Genomic DNA, 15,799 nt, shown 5'->3' on the forward strand with positions numbered 1-15,799 from the left:
TAGGGTGCGAGCAGGTTTCACGGATCAGCTATGCCTTTTGCTCAGCAGCAGAGCAGGAATCAATTGAAGGGCTCACCTTCTGGGTAGAAAATGGCGTCCATTACAGGGAAGATATAGGTTTACATAGGTTACATTGGGTGGGGGGGTCTTAGTCCTTGAAGACTTTAACAGGATTGGGGCAAAAGGTTGCAAACATCTGGAACTTGTTTCTACTGGGCATGCTTTTTTTTGTCTGTCTGTCTGTTGGTACTTGAGATTGAACTCAGGGACACTCAACTACTGAGTCACATCCCCAGCCCTATTTTGTATTTTATTTAGGGACCCGGTCTAACTGAGTTGCTTAACACCCCACTCTTGATGAGGCTGGCTTTGAACTTATGATCCTCAGCCTTCGGAGCTGCTGGGATTACAGGCATGCGCCCCTTACTGCACCTGGCTTGGTTTTTAATTAGTGTTTTTACAGGCAGAGTGGAGGTTTCAGGATTCGGAGTCCTGTTCATCTGACCTCCAGGGGTCACTGTGTTGACACGGGGACAAGATTAATGCGTGGTTTCACTGTTATGTCACTGAGAAATGGTTTATTGGAAGGATCAAAACTTTGGCTTCCATCTCCCTCTCTCCTTCTGGATCACACACTGTCTTGGGGGGTTTATTAATTCCGTATCCTTCAGTGGGTGCTACAACCACACCCACAATCTGACCTTAAATTTTATGATAATGGCATTGGTGGAAATAGTAGGCAAATTATATTTGCAGGAAAATGAGATTGTTTACTCCACCTAGTTTTCCCAACTTCCAAATACAGAATGGAGTGGGAATCCAGTAAGGATCATTCTCCATCTGCTGGGTGGGATCATAAAGTTTCCATGTGACCAATAGGGTCACATTTAATTTCAGGATGTTGTGCCACTGAAATTACTCATGATAAACAAACACACCCTCCAGCCCAGGGACAGTCCCCGCGCCTCCATAGGCTCCCCATTCCCCCCTACATCAGTGTGCTTTGTCTGAATTTCATTTTGTTTTTACAATGTCTCCACAAAAAGGTATTACTGGGCTCCCTGTCTTGCAGATGAGGAACCTATACTCCTGGAAGGAACTGACCTCCCACTACATTCCCCTCTTACTACTTGGTCCTCAGTGTTCTCCCTGTATTAAAAGGCTAGGCTTCCTGGTCAAGGTGGCGCGCACACCTGATTCCAGTGGCTTGGGAGGCTAAGGAAGGAGGATTCAAGTTCAAAGCCAGCCTCAACAATTTAGCAAGGCCTTAAGCAACTTAGAAAGACCCTATTGAGACAGGGCAAAGGACAGAAAGCGTAGAAAATGAATGATTGGGTTGGGAAGATGGGAACTAATTCAAAAGTAAGTAGAATACCTGCAGAACTCTTGCCCCTCCTTGCAACCAGTTGCCAAGTTCACCTCAGCCTCCAAGGGACTGATGGTTCCTCCCAGCAAGGAGTTGCTAACGAATTCCCCTGGGTGGCTCCTTTTCTGACTTCTTTGGCAGGTGTGGAAAATAGGGAGAGGTACCCACTGGGCAGCTCCTTTCCCGCACTTTAGTTATGTAGGCAAGATTAGAGAAGGAGGGGGCATGAGAAGAAAGGAAACCTAAAATCTGTGAAGGGGCACAGCACCCCCACTCCCTAAGGAACCAGCTCTGGACACGCCCCCACCATCACGAGTCAGAGTCTCCCCCACCCCCCTCCCTCTCCAGAGTCTCATCCGCCTCCCCTCCACTTCCCTCTCCTTCTCCCTGTTCTGTTTCTTAAATAAAATTTACTTTTTGCTCTTGCATTGGTGTTTCTCTGGTGTTGGGAACGAGGACCAGATCCTGATTTTCAAGACAATGTCACTATTTCAAAATTAAAAATAAATAAAAAGGTCTGGGGATGTGGCTTAGCACCACTGGGTTCAGTTTCTGATTTAAAAGAGGGGGGGCGGGGAGAGAGAGAGAGAGAGAGAGAGAGAGAGAGAGAGAGAGGACTAGCGTTTATTCTTTAAGCAGTCAGCCTGTTGAATGCCTGTTGCGTAGTAGGTCTTGGTAAATGTTTACCCCATGGAATTGAATACAGCCCGACCCTCCTAGTTAGTTTCATTTTCTAATAAGCCTTTCTTAATCTTTCAGCTGGGAAAGAGCATTCCACATTCTGGCCTGAGTCACCAAAGCTATCTCTCCCACGTAACTAGGCTAGAGGTAGATTTTATAGTGTTTATTTCCTGGAAACTGCTGCACTCCTCCCTTGGGAGGTAGCCTGTTACAGAAGGAAATGTTTGACTTTTGAAAACAGAGGCTGGTGCCAATAGCCATTGTTTTAGGCAAGTTATTTACTTCTTGTTCAGTTTTCTCATTTGTATTATTGAATGAGGATAAAATAATAGATAGTAAAAGGACCAGGCAATCAGGATAAAGGGCCTCATTCAACCACAGCTGGAGGCTAACTGGTAGATAGCACCTTCAAGGCCTATTTCAAATATAAAAGACCTTGAGGCTTACCTGTGGGAACACCTCCAGCTAACTCTTTTGTCCCAGAGGTGGAAAATGGAAGACCAGGGTGAACCTGGATGGAAGTGAACCTGGATGGTAGCCCCGAGCCTTTTCAATTTCTATTTTACAAAAGAATCTGCTCCATACTCTGCCCCAGAACCATATATAAACTCCTGAGCTGGCATACCAGAATGTTTTTTTCCTGCTATCAGGTCCCTCTCCCACATGGTGGGAGTTGTCTCACTTAAATAAATCCTGCTCTGTTTACTCTTCCCTTCCATGATTTGTCCATGGATTTTATTCTTCAAGAACCCAGGGGAAGGGCTGGGGTGATGGCTCAGCGGTAGAGCGCTTGCCTAGCACATATGAGACCCTGGGTTCGATCCTCAGCTCTACATAAAAATAAATGAATAAAGAATCCAGGGGAAATTGGCATCTTGGAGAATGGAGTCTCATCTCAGAACTCTGGCTTCATCATGAGATAATTTATCTGCCTAGAAGATTTATTATGAGACTCAAATGAGATACTGTGCTTTTTGGGCTGAGTTGTGGCTCAGTGTAGAGCGCTTGCCTAGCACAAAAGAGGCACTGGACTGGATCCCCAGCACCACATTAAAAAAAAAAAACTCTAAATGAGATACTGTGCTTTTATCTTAATTTCCTAGTCCCTCATACTACTGTCTTCTTCCTCTCCATGCAGACAAGATGGACAAGGAAATATGAACAAGAGTAAGTGGGGTAAGGGTGCTGGGGAATACCTGACAAGAATTAGGGGAACCAAGCAGTTAGTGTAGAGATCAGCAGTCCTGAGCTAGGGTCCCAGCCCTGCTTTGCAAAAGTATGTAACACTCCTCTGTAGAATGGACATAACGACACCGTCTTGCAGGTTTGTAAGGATTTTAGGAGAGAGTAGATGTGACTTTTCCAGCACCTAGTAGGTCCCCCATAAATAGTAGTTACTATAAGATCAGGCAAGGTGGGCAGCTACCAAAGGAGGCAGATTTTAAAAGGCCTCGGAATGAGGCTTTATTGAGATATCACTTGGGATGGAACTCTATCAGAGTGAACTGGAGAAGGGTCTGAAGAGAAATCGCTTGGGAGTTCGACCAGACTGGACTTTTATGGGGCTTACAGCAGGAAGGGAAGGTCTTGGGACAGGAAAGGGTGTTTTTGGAGTCCCTTGTCCCAAGTAGGTCAGGGGAGCTTGGCTGAACTCCAGGATTGGCCAGGGGGTCCTGATGATTGACAGGCATTAGTCAGGAGATCCCACTGATTGACAGGCATTTCTGTTGGCTGATAGATGTTTCTTTTCCACGGGGTCTGCTTTGTTCTAAGTCACCGCCACCGACCTGACATTCTGGGCTTAGTCTAAGACATTTACCTTTTCCTTGTTTTTTGCTGTTAATCCTTTCATCCATTTAAAACACCAGCTAGGGGCTGGAGATAATAGCTCAGTTGGTAGAGTGCTTGACTCCCGCATGCACAAGGCCCTGGGTTCAATCCCCAGCACTGCCACAAAAACAAACAAAACACCAGCTAACTCTTCCCACTTTCTCTTGGCCCCATCCCCTCTTGAACATAGTAGCTTCCTGTTTGTCCACAATTCCTACACCCAGGCAGGGGAGGGGGGAGCTAAAACATTAAGGAAATAATTCTTAACAATTGTAAGAAAACATATTTAGATTCGTGTGTGTGTGTGTGTGTGTAAAAGACAGAATATTTGTTAGACGTGGGTATCTCTAAATCCCAAGAGAGCAAAAATGGGGATCTCATTCAGTGGAAGTCTCCGTGTGTGATTATGGCTCCATCAGGGCTCAGATCCTGGGATGAGGAAAGAGGAAGGAAAAATAAATAAATAATAAAATAAATAAATAAAAACAGAAAGAAAAGGACTGGGTCATTTAGCAGCTCCTAAAGGCATGCCTGAAAAAGACCAAGCTTGCTCTCGAGGGTGTGGGAGCGGGTGGGGACACCCCAGGTCGCCCTCGAGTTCTCACAGGGGGCGACTTGCCCCAAGTGCCAGGTTGAGCGCAAGTTGGGCTGGATCTCACGGTTCACTCACGTCGGTTCATCCAGAGTGGCCACAGGAAAGGACGTGGTGGTCGTCGGGAGGTCCCCAAGCCCCTAGGGCTAAGCGAAACCCAGCGCCCCGCCCTCACCCCGCCCGAGGCAGGACTTCAAACCTCCGGGACCGCTGCGGAGTCAGCTAGACGGCCACTCCCACAGCTGCCACCTCTGGCTCTCCAGAGGGGACCCCCGCGGGGCCTGCCCTTGCGCCCCACGTGACTTCCTGAAAGTCTAGGGCACCGCCTCTCTCCAACTTAGTTTCGTTTCCTCGGCTGCCTGGGGACGGTCGTGCATCGGTCCCCTGCCGTGCTAGCGTGTCTCATCCGGTGTCCCCAGGAGCGCCATGGCGGAGCTGTTCCTGCTGGCGGAGGAGCTGTCGTGCTCCATCTGCCTGGAGCTCTTCAAGGAGCCGGTCACCACCCCGTGTGGCCACAACTTTTGCCGATCGTGCCTGGACGAGACGTGGGCTGTCCAGGGCAAGCCGTACCGGTGTCCCCAGTGCCGCGCCGTGTCCCCGTCGCTCCCGGAGTTGCGAAAGAACACGGTGCTGTGCGCGGTGGTGGACCAGTACCTACAGGCCGAGCTGGAGCAGGCGCCCGTGGCCGACTGGACGCCACCTTCCCCTCCCGAGGTCCCCAGTCCCGCCATCCAGGTGTTCTGTGACCACTGCCTGAAAGCGGAGGCCGTGAAGACCTGCCTGGTGTGCATGGCCTCCTTCTGTCCGGAGCACTTGCGGCCACACCTCGAGAGTCCTGCCTTCCAAGACCACCAGTTGCAGCTGCCGGTGCGAAACCTGCTGAAACGAAAATGTTCTCGGCACAACCGCCTGCGGGACCTGTTCTGCCCCACACATGGCGAGTGTATCTGCCACGTCTGCCTGGTGGACCACAAGACCTGCTCTCCGGTCGCCCTGAGCCAGGCCAGCACTGATCTGCAGGTAGGGTATGGTCGAGGAGGATGCTTAGAGCAGCCTGGGCCTGCTGGGTTGTGGAGAGGGGCCACTGAGGGCATCTCTGCCATGCCACTGGGTCTTCTGAGGAGATATCTGGGTTTGCTAGTTCACAGCCATCTGGGTGACAGGCCACCTAGGCAGGTGTGTGTCCCCAGTGAGGGAGCTGGGAAATTATGTCGCCCTTCCCCTTATCCTTTGTGGCCATCCCTCTGTTGCTCCCCCACAGAACAGTTTTACAGAGGAACAATTGAAGTTACAGGTGCGGTCACTTGTGCTTATCTGACGGTTTTTCTTAAGGGTTCTGAGGGTCAAAGAGGACCCTGGAGGTTCCCTCATTAAATGCTGGCAACCCCTAGGAGGTGTGTATTATTTGTTCCATTTCACAGATCAGGCAGCTGAGGTCCAGAGAAGTTAACTTAGCAAAGCCAGTGTAGCAAAGTTGCCGAGCCAGCTGGGACCCAGATTGGTTTGATACACCATTTGCAGTTTTTCCCTGGGAACTAGAATTCCAATCTCTATAGAGTTCAGAGCGGGGGAACATTCTGGGAGGCTTGAGGTCATATAAGCAAAAGTCTTGTTGGGATGGAGAGTTCTGGTGGTCAGGGAGGGTGAACGGTGTCTCAGGAAGCCCCAAATTAGAGCCACTTGGAGAGCCAGTGCTCTTACACTATGGTGTCCATCCTGCTGTGTGACTTTGAGTGTGGAATTTGTCCCCGGACCTGCGTCCTCGCTGGTAAAGGGAGGAGGAACATGGTGGACTCCTAAGGGCCTCTCAGGTCTATGATGTTTTTAGTGGTTTGGGAAATCATAGGTTCCCCTTGTGGACTCAAAAGCAGAAGCTGAAGAAGTGTAAACAAACTTTTGTTATATCAAACTAAGCCCTGAAGTGTGGCCCGATTTCATCTCATTCTCCCAGCACTGTCCGGGAGAACAAGGCCTGTCCTGGGCTGTCCAAGGAGGTTTGAGACTGGGCGAAGCCTAGAAGTGCCAGGACAAAGGCTCCCTTAGGCCACAGCCCTGCCCTGGCCTTGCTTGTCACTCTGGGTCTGAATGGGGGCTTCTTTGGGCTTTTTCCCTAGGTCTTAGCAACTGGACCTCAAGGTATGTCTTTTGAATTGACCTCCCTTCTAGTACCACCAATTCAAGTTATAGATACCTGAGTCTCCACCTGTTCCCGGAAAGAACCTGCCCAGTCCTTGGAGCCAGGAGCCCTGTTTTGCTCCAGAGATGAACAATTTGGGACAAGTCGCTGCAGATCTGAGCTTTGCTTTCTCATCTGCCAAATGGAATTGATAGCATTCCCTGGGGAGCTTGAGGCTCCCCAGCTGGGAAATGATAAAAAGGGAACTGGAAATGCTAGGCTCGGAAAGTTATCGTGAGGGAGGCAGTCCATAAAATGATTTACTGCAGAAAACTCCATACATACTCTTACCATTTCTGTGACTCAGGACTGGGTAGAGGGGAGCATGCTGGGTGGCAGGGAAACCCCTGCATAACAGGTTGCCCAGCTGGTCTTTCCAAGGTTCGTGAGCTTATTGGTGCAGCCTGGTTCTGAAGAGGCACTTTTAGGAGGCAGAAAGCAAGTAGGGGCAGGAGGGCTTCTCAGCCTGGCTACAGCTACTGCTCCCTTTTAGCCTTCGAGACCCTGAGTTGGAGTCTGACTCAGCTTTATGTGCCAAACATATATGCTTGGCTTTTTTTTTTTTTTTTAATCCCTAAAACAGGATTCCCTGCCATTTCCCACCCCCAAGTCTGTCTGTCTGTCTGTCTCTCTCTCTCTCTCTCTCTCTCTCTCTCTTTTATTACTGGGAATTGAACCCTAGGGCACTTAACCACCGAGTCACATCCCCAGCTCTTTTTTATCTTTTATTTAGAGACAGTCTCACTAAGTTGCTTAGGACCTCACTAAGTTGCCAAGGCTGACTTTGAACCTTCGATCCTCCTGTCTCGGCCTCCCGGGCCACTGGGATTACAGGCCTGCACCAGTGCGCCAGGCCCAAGTGTTCTCTTTTGCTGCTGCTCACCACTGTTTCAGGGCCACTCCCAGCTGGGCATTGTTCCCAGCCTTGGGTGGCTGACTCGGTGTGGGGTGGACTCAGGACTCTGCTGCTTCCTGTGCAGAGGAACACAAGTCCTTGACCTCTGCCACAATCCTCAGACCTTCCTTTATTTTGTGTGTGTGGTGCTGAAGATTGAACCCAGGCAAACACTTTGCTAACTGAGTTGTATCCCCAGTCACCTGAAGTTCCTGGACCACTTCCCTTTGGCCTGAAGTCATGTGGACCCCTGTGCACAATGACTGTCATATGTGTCTGATGAATGGTGGATGAATGGGGATCGGGGTGCAGTACTAAGAGCAGCTTTTGGAGGTGAAACAATTTCTAGCCCCTGGGTGTTCTGAGGTCTCCTCCAGCTCTGTGAGATCAGATGTGCCTGGATTTGGCCTTTGGCCCTAACCCTATCTCAGTTACTGGTAATGTCCAGGTGGATGAGCAGTGTAACAGAGGTTGAGTCTGAAACATTGTTGGTGGCTTGGGCTTTCTGGGTTAAGTTCATGTGGCCTTGGTCTCTGCTTCCAGCCCTTAGGTGTGACTGTCACTGGGTTGTTCAACTGTAGATTCAAGGTCAGGTTCAGCCCTGAATATCTCTAGTGGAGTGGGAGAAGTAGAAGGAAGGGCAAAGTATGTTGAGCCAGCTTGTTGGAGGAGGGAAATGATTTCTCTTTTTCTAGAAGTTTCCAGCGTGCTCAGTTTCATAACGGGTCTATGACTTTAATATCAGCAACTTAGCTCTGCCAATGACTAGCAATGCCATCTTGCACAGGGCGCCCATTGCTCTGTGTCTCAATGTCCTTGTCTGTGAAGGTTGGGTGATTCCTACCCAAGCCTCATAGCATTGTTCTTAGCTTTAAATGAGTTAATGTGGGTCAACACTAGAAGAGAACCCGACGCACAGTAAACACACCATAACTGCTAGCTGCCCTTATGAGGGTGGTGGCAGTGATGATTTTTTTTTTCTCCTCATTTATGTGCCCGAACATTTGTCTGAGAAAAATGTAGGAGACTTGGATATTGATATCGATGTAGGAGACTTACAGAAATAAATGAGGATGACATTATCTCCTTTCATGTGTACTTGAGTTGTTTCTGGAGGTGGCCAGGAGTCAAGCAATTCCAAACTAGCTTAATTCAACCTCAGGGCCTGAGCGATGGGCAGCTGGGCTGCAGACCTTGTGGGCTGGCTCCTCCATATTCCTAGCCTTGATGGTCCCAGCCTAGGGTGACCAGGTGAAGTGTGGACTCTATCTTTGTTCCCCTGCCTCTCTGAAGCTGACGCAGATTGCCCAGCCTCCTTCTAGAACTGGCAGATGTGTCCAGGGAAGACAACTGTAGAGGTCCAACTTACGGCTCTGGGTTCCCTGCCTCAGGTTCATGGTTCGGTGGTCTACCCCTGCTTTCCAGCATCTTTTAGCATTTCTCTCTTCTATGATATTTGTCTGCTTTTCTGGTTGTCTGAATGAATTCATCTGCCATTACTGAAGTGGCTGCCCCAGCTCCATCTGTCTGTGTGTGAGCCTGGCTGCTCGCTGTCTCCTTGCCTCGATTCCATCAGCTGTACAATGAGGAGTAGTGAAGAAGTTCAGCATCCTGGATACTGATCCTTAGTATGTCTTGACTAGGATCCTAGCACTGTGTGGGTCCACCCAGGAGCCCAGTCGCATCTGTTTCATGGTCAAGGAAACTAAGGGGAGACAGTTGGACCACTGGGAGTTGGGACTTGAACCTGTTTTTTTTTTTTTTAATACTTATTTTAGTTATACATGGACACAATGTCTTTATTTTGTTTATTTATTTTTATGTGGTGCTGAAGATCGAACCCAGTGCCTCATATGTATGAGGCAAGTGCTCTGCCACTGAACCACATCCTCAGCCCTTGAATCTGTTTTATCTGGCTCCACATCTTTACTTCTTTATTGACTGTACTATCCCCCTAAAAGGATGAAGGGAGGCAATAAATAGAATTCTTCAAAGAAAGACTTGCGGTGGCAGAAACAGTGGGATAGATTTAGGGGGTGGTTCCTGGTGTGGGGGCTGGGAGGGGCTGAAGAGGACCTCTCTCTCACCCTTCCTTGTTTCCTCTGCAGAAAACCCTGAGGCATAAGCTAACCGTCATGTGCAGTCATATCGGCGGGGCGACAAGAGCACTGGAGGACGTAAGAGCCAGGCAGCAGAGCTTGCGGGTGAGTAGCAGTTCCCCCCACAAACGACTCCCAGCCTCCTTTGACCTCCAGCAAAGACAGACATGGCTCTGACCTGGACAGCACTGGTTGCACGCACAAGAGTCAGAATTAAGCAGCAACCTTGCAAAACATGAAAAGCTATGTGCCTGAAAAAGATCCCTCACAAGCTGCAACTGAGAACTACCTGTAAGCCCAACCAACAGTGCAGGAGTGATTACAAATCAGGTTTAGCGCTAGGGATGTAGCTCAGTGGTAGAGCATTTGCCTAGCATATGTGAGGTCTCTGGGTTCAAGAAAAAAATTTTTTTGAACAAGTAAAAAGAAATATTAGATATTCAAAGACTCTGTCCCCAAGCCTTCTGTTTTATTGCAGCAGCTGTGAGTTTGTTAGATGAGATGTGGTTATAATACCAACTCTATTATGTACTAGCTTTTGTGGCCTGGGGCACCATGGCAGATCTTGGAGCCTTAGTTTTCTATTCTGATCAGTGGAATCACAACTCCTCACAAAAGATCCAGAATTGCACAAAGTGCACTTTGTTAGGGACTTGTGGAGAGAAGTGTGTCTTGGGTAGCAGCAAGACAGGAGGACCCCCAAACTCCAAGGCAGGGGGAATGGGTTTATGTGCTAAACTAGGCAAAAATGGCCCGAGGCTAACTGGAATGCACCTGTCCTTTCGTAGAAACTATCACCATGCCCAACATCTGTTAAGTAATGAATGGTCTAGGGGGTTGGGGGCTTTAGCTCAGTGGTAGAGCACTTGCCTAGTGTGTGTGAGGCACTGGGTTCGATCCTCAGCACCACATAAAAATAAATAAAGGTTTAAGAAAAAATGAATTTTTTTTTTTTTCCTTCGGTCATGCTGGGGATTGAACCCAGGGCCTTGTGCATGTGAGACAAGCACTCTACCAACTGAGCTATATCCCCAGCCCTTTAAAAAAAAAAAAGGTATTTAAAAAAATACTTAAGAGAAAGAAAAAAAAACCAATTTAGGCATTAGTGGCCAGCACAACATGCTCGGCTGACTACCATAATGACTTTGACCCTTAGGGTTTGGGATGTGTGCCAAACTGGCATTTATTATGACCAAGATAACAGAAGTCACGTCAGGCTGGCTGTCTCCACTGGGTCCCCATTACGTCTTTGTTATAGCCTAGAAAGGGGGAACAGGAAGATGACAAGTGGTTTCCTTCTCTTGTCTCCTTTTAAGCAAGAGACACAGTATGGCACACATAACTTCCCTCATGGGAAAGAGCTTGGTTATATTGCAAAGCCTAGCTGCTAGAGAGTGTGGGAAATGTAGTCTGGGTGGCTTCGTGCCCACCTGAAACTCCAAGGGTGTTCTCTTCCTAAAGGAAAAGGTGAGCGTGAACATTGGAGCGCACTGGTAGTAGTCTGTCCCTCCCTGTGTGTTTGTCACATTGGATGCTGAGCTGTTGAAGTTATCCAAGATGTTAAGGCTCCTAAAGCAGCACGAACAAATACAATGGAAACCTTCCACGTGATTTTAAATTAACATGAGAAACACATGAAATCATTTCATTTTTTTTTTTTTTTTTTGCAGCACAGAGAATCAAACCCAGGACATCATATGTGTTAGGCAGGCACTTTGCAATTCCAGGATACAATTCATGCCGGGCACAGTGGTGCATACCTGTAATCCCAGCGGCTCTGAGGCTGAGGCAGGAGGATCATGAGTTCGAAGCCAGCCTCGGCAATTCAGTGAGACCCTGTCTCTAAATGAAAAAATGAAAAGGACTGGGGGTGAAGCCCAGTGGTTAAGCATTCCTGGGTTCAGTCCCTGGCACCATAAATAAACAAACTAATAAATAAAATGAGTTAGTAAGATATTTTGCATTCCTGTTTTGGGTCCTATGCCTTTGACTTCTGATGTGCATTTCAAACTTATAATACACATACTTGTCACATTTCATTTTTTTTTCTCTGTGATGGGATCTTGTTATGTTGCCGAGGCTGGCCTTGAATTCCTGGGCTCAAGCAGTCCTCCTACCTGAGCCTCCTGAGTTGCTGGGACTATAGGTATACATTGCTATACCCAGCTTGGTTTTTACTGTTTTCAAACAAGGCTGCTTATGAACATTCTTTTTTTTTTTTTTTTAATTTTTTAGTTGTAGATGGACACAATATCTTTTTTTATTTGTTTGTTTGTTTTTATGTGGTGCTGCGGCTTGAACCCAGTGCCTCACACCTGTAAGGCAGGCGCTCTACCACTGAACTACAGCCCCAGCCCCTGAACATTCCCTTTTTTTTTTGTACTGAGGATTAAACCCAGGGGTGTTTAACCACTTAGCCGCATCCCTAACCCTTTTTTTTTTTTTAAATATTTTTTAGCTGTCAATGGACCTTTTATTTATTCATATGTGGTGCTGAGGATCGAACCCAGCGCCTCACACTTGCTAGGCAAGTGCTCTTACCACTGAGCCACAATTCCAGCGCCCCCCCCCTTTTAAAAATATTTTTTAGCTGTCAATGGACCTTTTATTTATTTATTACCCTTTTTAATGTTTTATTTAGAGAAAGGGTCTTTCTAAGTTGCTGAGACTGGCTTTGAGCTTCTGATCCTCCTGCTTCAGCCTCCTGGACTGCTGAGATTAATAGGTGTGTGCCACCGCACCTGGCTTATGAACATTCTTGTGTGTGTCTCTGGAGTAGGTGTCCAAGAATTTTTCTAGAGTGTAAACCTAGGATTAGAGCTGGGTCTGGGTTGTGAGCACTTCATATTGAATAGGTGTTGCCCAGTGGCGCCCCAAGGTCGTCATGCCAGTTTGTGCTCCCAATGGCGCCCCAAGGCCGTCATGCCAGTTTGTGCTCCAACAGAGTGCAGGCACGAGGACCTAGAGCCCTCATCCCACTGACACTTGGGGCTGCAACCTTAGCCTTTTTGCCTGATGGGAGTCCTCTTGCCTTGGGCCTTTTAGGAGGCTACAAACAAGAAGATGGAGCAGGTGAGACAGGAATACACGGAAATGAAGATTCTCATTGAGGCCTCCGAGGCCAGCGCCACACGCAAGCTAAAGGAAGAAGAGAAGAGGGTTGTCAACAAGTTTGACTCCATTTACCAGATTCTCCTCAAGAAGAAAAATGAGATCCAAACCCTGAAGGAGGAGATCGAGAGCAACCTGGTGAAGAGGGACGAGTTCGAGTTTCTTGAGGTGGGTGTGTCAAAGACCCCTTCTGCCAGTTTGTGTTCCCACAGAGTGCCGGCAGGATACCTAGAGCCCTCACCGGGGTGTGGTTACAGATGCACCTGGAGCATTGGAAGCATCCCCGAGACACCTGCTGTGTTCATTTTCTCGCTGAGCCACAACTTATCCCAAACTGAGGCGCTTAGGAGAATTTATATTTACTCTGAGTTTCCCTGGCCCAGGATCTGGGTATGACTTTGTGACTTGTCTGCTTAGGGTCTTTCAAAGTCACAGTCTGGGTGTTGGCTGGACTGTATTGATTTGGAGCTTAGGGTTAACTTCCAGGTTCACCTGTTGTTGGCAGAATTTACTTCCTTATAGTTGTACGATTTAGGCCCCTATGTTCTTCCTCCCCCCCCCCCNGTTGTAGTTGGACTCAATATCTTTATTTATTTTTATGTGGTGCTGAGGATTGAACCCAGGGCCTCCCGTGTGCTAGGTGAGCGCTCTACCACTGAGCCACAACCCCAGCCCCTTTTAAGGGCTTTTATCTGCAGCTGCCTGGCCTGTATGAGAAAGGCTCAGTCCACATCTATCTGGTCCCTTTGGTACTATAGGACTCAACTTAGTGACTCTCCTTTCCCAGCGAAGCATCCCTGTCCATCATCAGGTCTGGGATTAGGGCTGCTTCTCTAGAGAGGAAAGGTCCTGTGTCTTCTGTGCTTTGACAGCCACACCTGGCAGAGCGGACGTACCTCAGGAGACCTCTGTCCCAACTGAGTTTGTGCCACCCGGTCACACATAGGTGTGACCATACACACATAGGTGGTGTGGGCAGGCCACTTGTCATGTCTAGACCTCAGTTTCTCCATCTGTAAGAGGAGTGTCCTTTGAGATCTATTCTAGCTCTAGGTCTTAAAGGGGTACTTTAAAGCCTGGTGACCTTGGACCTGAAATTTGAGCAGGCCTGTTGGATTTCAAACCTGCAATCACAGGAAGCTGCTCAAGGGATCGGTGAGGACTGAGCTCAGGTGCTGGCTTCCCCGGAGCTACCTGCCCTTAACCTCTTGGTTTGTTGCAGAAAGCGTCAAAACTGCAAACAGTCTCTACGAAGCCAGTCTACATCCCCAGGGTGGAGCTGGACCATGAGCTGATCAAGGGTGTCTACCAAGGTGCCTTAGAGGTCAAAAACCAGCTAAGGCAGTCCCTGGCACAGTCCCAGGAGAAGAAGCCCGAGGAGCCCATCAGCTCAGGTAACTTCAGCAGCAACCACGCAGAGTCCTGAACCCTGTGGGTCTCTGCCTCAGAGTGGGAGAGGGGGCATGGTCCAGAGCTTGGGAGCACGTTTCAGAGGTCCCGAAACAGCTGCCTGAGATTAGAGGAGTCTCTGCTTCATCCTGACATCATAGCTACCCCTTTAAAAAGACTTGGGAGCTCTATGATCTGATGGGATTCTTTGGATGGGCTTCTTTTTGTCTGATCTTGAGGCCAACTCCGACAGGTTTTGAATGGATGCTGATTGTGAGTGTGTTTGGTGGGGAAGTGGCTAGTTTGGGGGTCAGAGAAACTGGAATTCCCCCTTGACACCCCTTTTCTTCCCCCATATCCAATCCATAGCCAGATTTCACCTTTTTTTGAACTCAGGGGCACTCAACTACTGAGCCACATCTCCAGCCCTATTTTGTATTTTAGAGACAGGGTCTCACTGAGTTGCTTATAGGGCCTCGCTTTTGCTGAGGCTGACTTTGATCTCATGATCCTCCTGCCTCAGACTCCCAAGCTGCTGGGATCACAGGCATGTAGCACCTTGCCTGGCCTGTGCCTATTTCTTGTTGAAGCCTGGTCTGCAAGAGGAGGGAGGGGAGAGAGAAGAACTAGCAGGCAAGAAACTAATGCTGACAGAGCCTTCACTACCTGCCAGGAGCTGTGGTCTCATTCAGGGGTTCAATAAACCACGAGTGAGTTGGAGTCATCCCCATTGCCAAAGTTATAGAGGTCTCAGAGGTTGTAGAGATGAGTGACACACAGAACTGCTCCTTCTATTACCTTTTTATTCTCTCTTGCAAGTAATTGGACGGGAAGTCAGAAATAGCTGGTTATGCTGGGTGCCACGGTGCACATCTGTTTCCCAGAAACTGGGGAAGATGAGGCAGGAATATCGCAAGTTCCAGACCAGCCTCGGCAAGGCCCTGTCTCAAAAAATTAAAAAGGGCTCTGTGGCATGTGCCTGTAATCCCAGGGGATCCGGAGGCTGAGGCAGGAGGATCTCAAATTCAAAGCCAGCTTCAGCATCTTATCGAGGCACTGAGCAACTCAATGAGGCCCTGTCTCTAGATAAAATATTTTTAAAAAGGGCTGGGATGTAGCTCAGTGTGGTTAAGGGCCCTTGGGTTCAATCCCTATTATCAAGAAAGAAGAAGAGAAGGAGGGAAGGAAAGACTGGCTGGCTGTATAAATGCTCTCTTCTCCCTCCATGGCAAAGTTGGCTTCTGAGGTTGGGGTGGGAGGAGGAGCCACAAACATTCAGTCCTTCTCTGGCACAGATGACTCTGGAGACCGTGGCACCCAGTCTACAAACAAACCCTCGAACCCTGGGAAAAAGTCCTCACGTAAGTAGCCCCACCTCGTTCCTGGCGTCTGCATGGCTGTGACTGGCTGGTGCTTTGGCTGACACAGGGGTCGTCACTCCTTCCAGATGGCCGTAGCTCATTCCACACCACCACAGGGCCTGGGGCCTCTGTTGGATACAAGTTTGGCTACAGACCCAGAGGAAGGGCAGTGCAGGGCTGCACTGCTGCAGGAGTGCTCTTGGGCCAGGAAGGAGGGCTTGTCCACCTGCATTGGATATTTGGGCTGTCTGGAATGGAAGGTTATCAAAGCTGGTGTTTGTTTAAAAACATTGGCTACA

General features: G+C 48.6%; 1 protein-coding gene and 1 long non-coding RNA gene across 3 annotated transcripts in view; one reads left to right on the forward strand and one right to left on the reverse strand.

Annotated features, from left to right (window-relative positions):
* Positions 1–3,482: 3,482 nt before the first annotated feature.
* On the reverse strand, positions 3,483–4,685 carry LOC125612089. The gene is made up of 2 exons (XR_007342390.1): positions 4,548–4,685; positions 3,483–4,306 (listed from the first exon to the last, which is right to left on the reverse strand). It is a non-coding gene; the product is annotated as an uncharacterized LOC125612089 (long non-coding RNA).
* Positions 4,686–4,792: 107 nt separating this feature from the next.
* Trim25 (tripartite motif containing 25) overlaps positions 4,793–15,799 on the forward strand; it is an 18,190-nt gene continuing 7,183 nt past the window's right edge. Inside the window, exons 1-5 of one of the 2 annotated variants that reach the window (XM_015495438.2) lie at positions 4,793–5,489; positions 9,649–9,744; positions 12,685–12,918; positions 13,973–14,144; positions 15,435–15,500. In XM_015495438.2, the coding sequence (XP_015350924.1) occupies positions 4,896–5,489; positions 9,649–9,744; positions 12,685–12,918; positions 13,973–14,144; positions 15,435–15,500 (1,162 nt within the window). In that variant the 5' untranslated portion in view covers positions 4,793–4,895. The remainder of the gene's footprint in view (positions 5,490–9,648; positions 9,745–12,684; positions 12,919–13,972; positions 14,145–15,434; positions 15,501–15,799) is intronic. The other variant, XM_015495439.2, reaches the window with a different exon arrangement.

Source organism: Marmota marmota, unplaced genomic scaffold (assembly GCF_001458135.2).
Source record: "Marmota marmota marmota unplaced genomic scaffold, marMar, whole genome shotgun sequence".
NCBI lineage: Eukaryota > Metazoa > Chordata > Mammalia > Rodentia > Sciuridae > Marmota > Marmota marmota.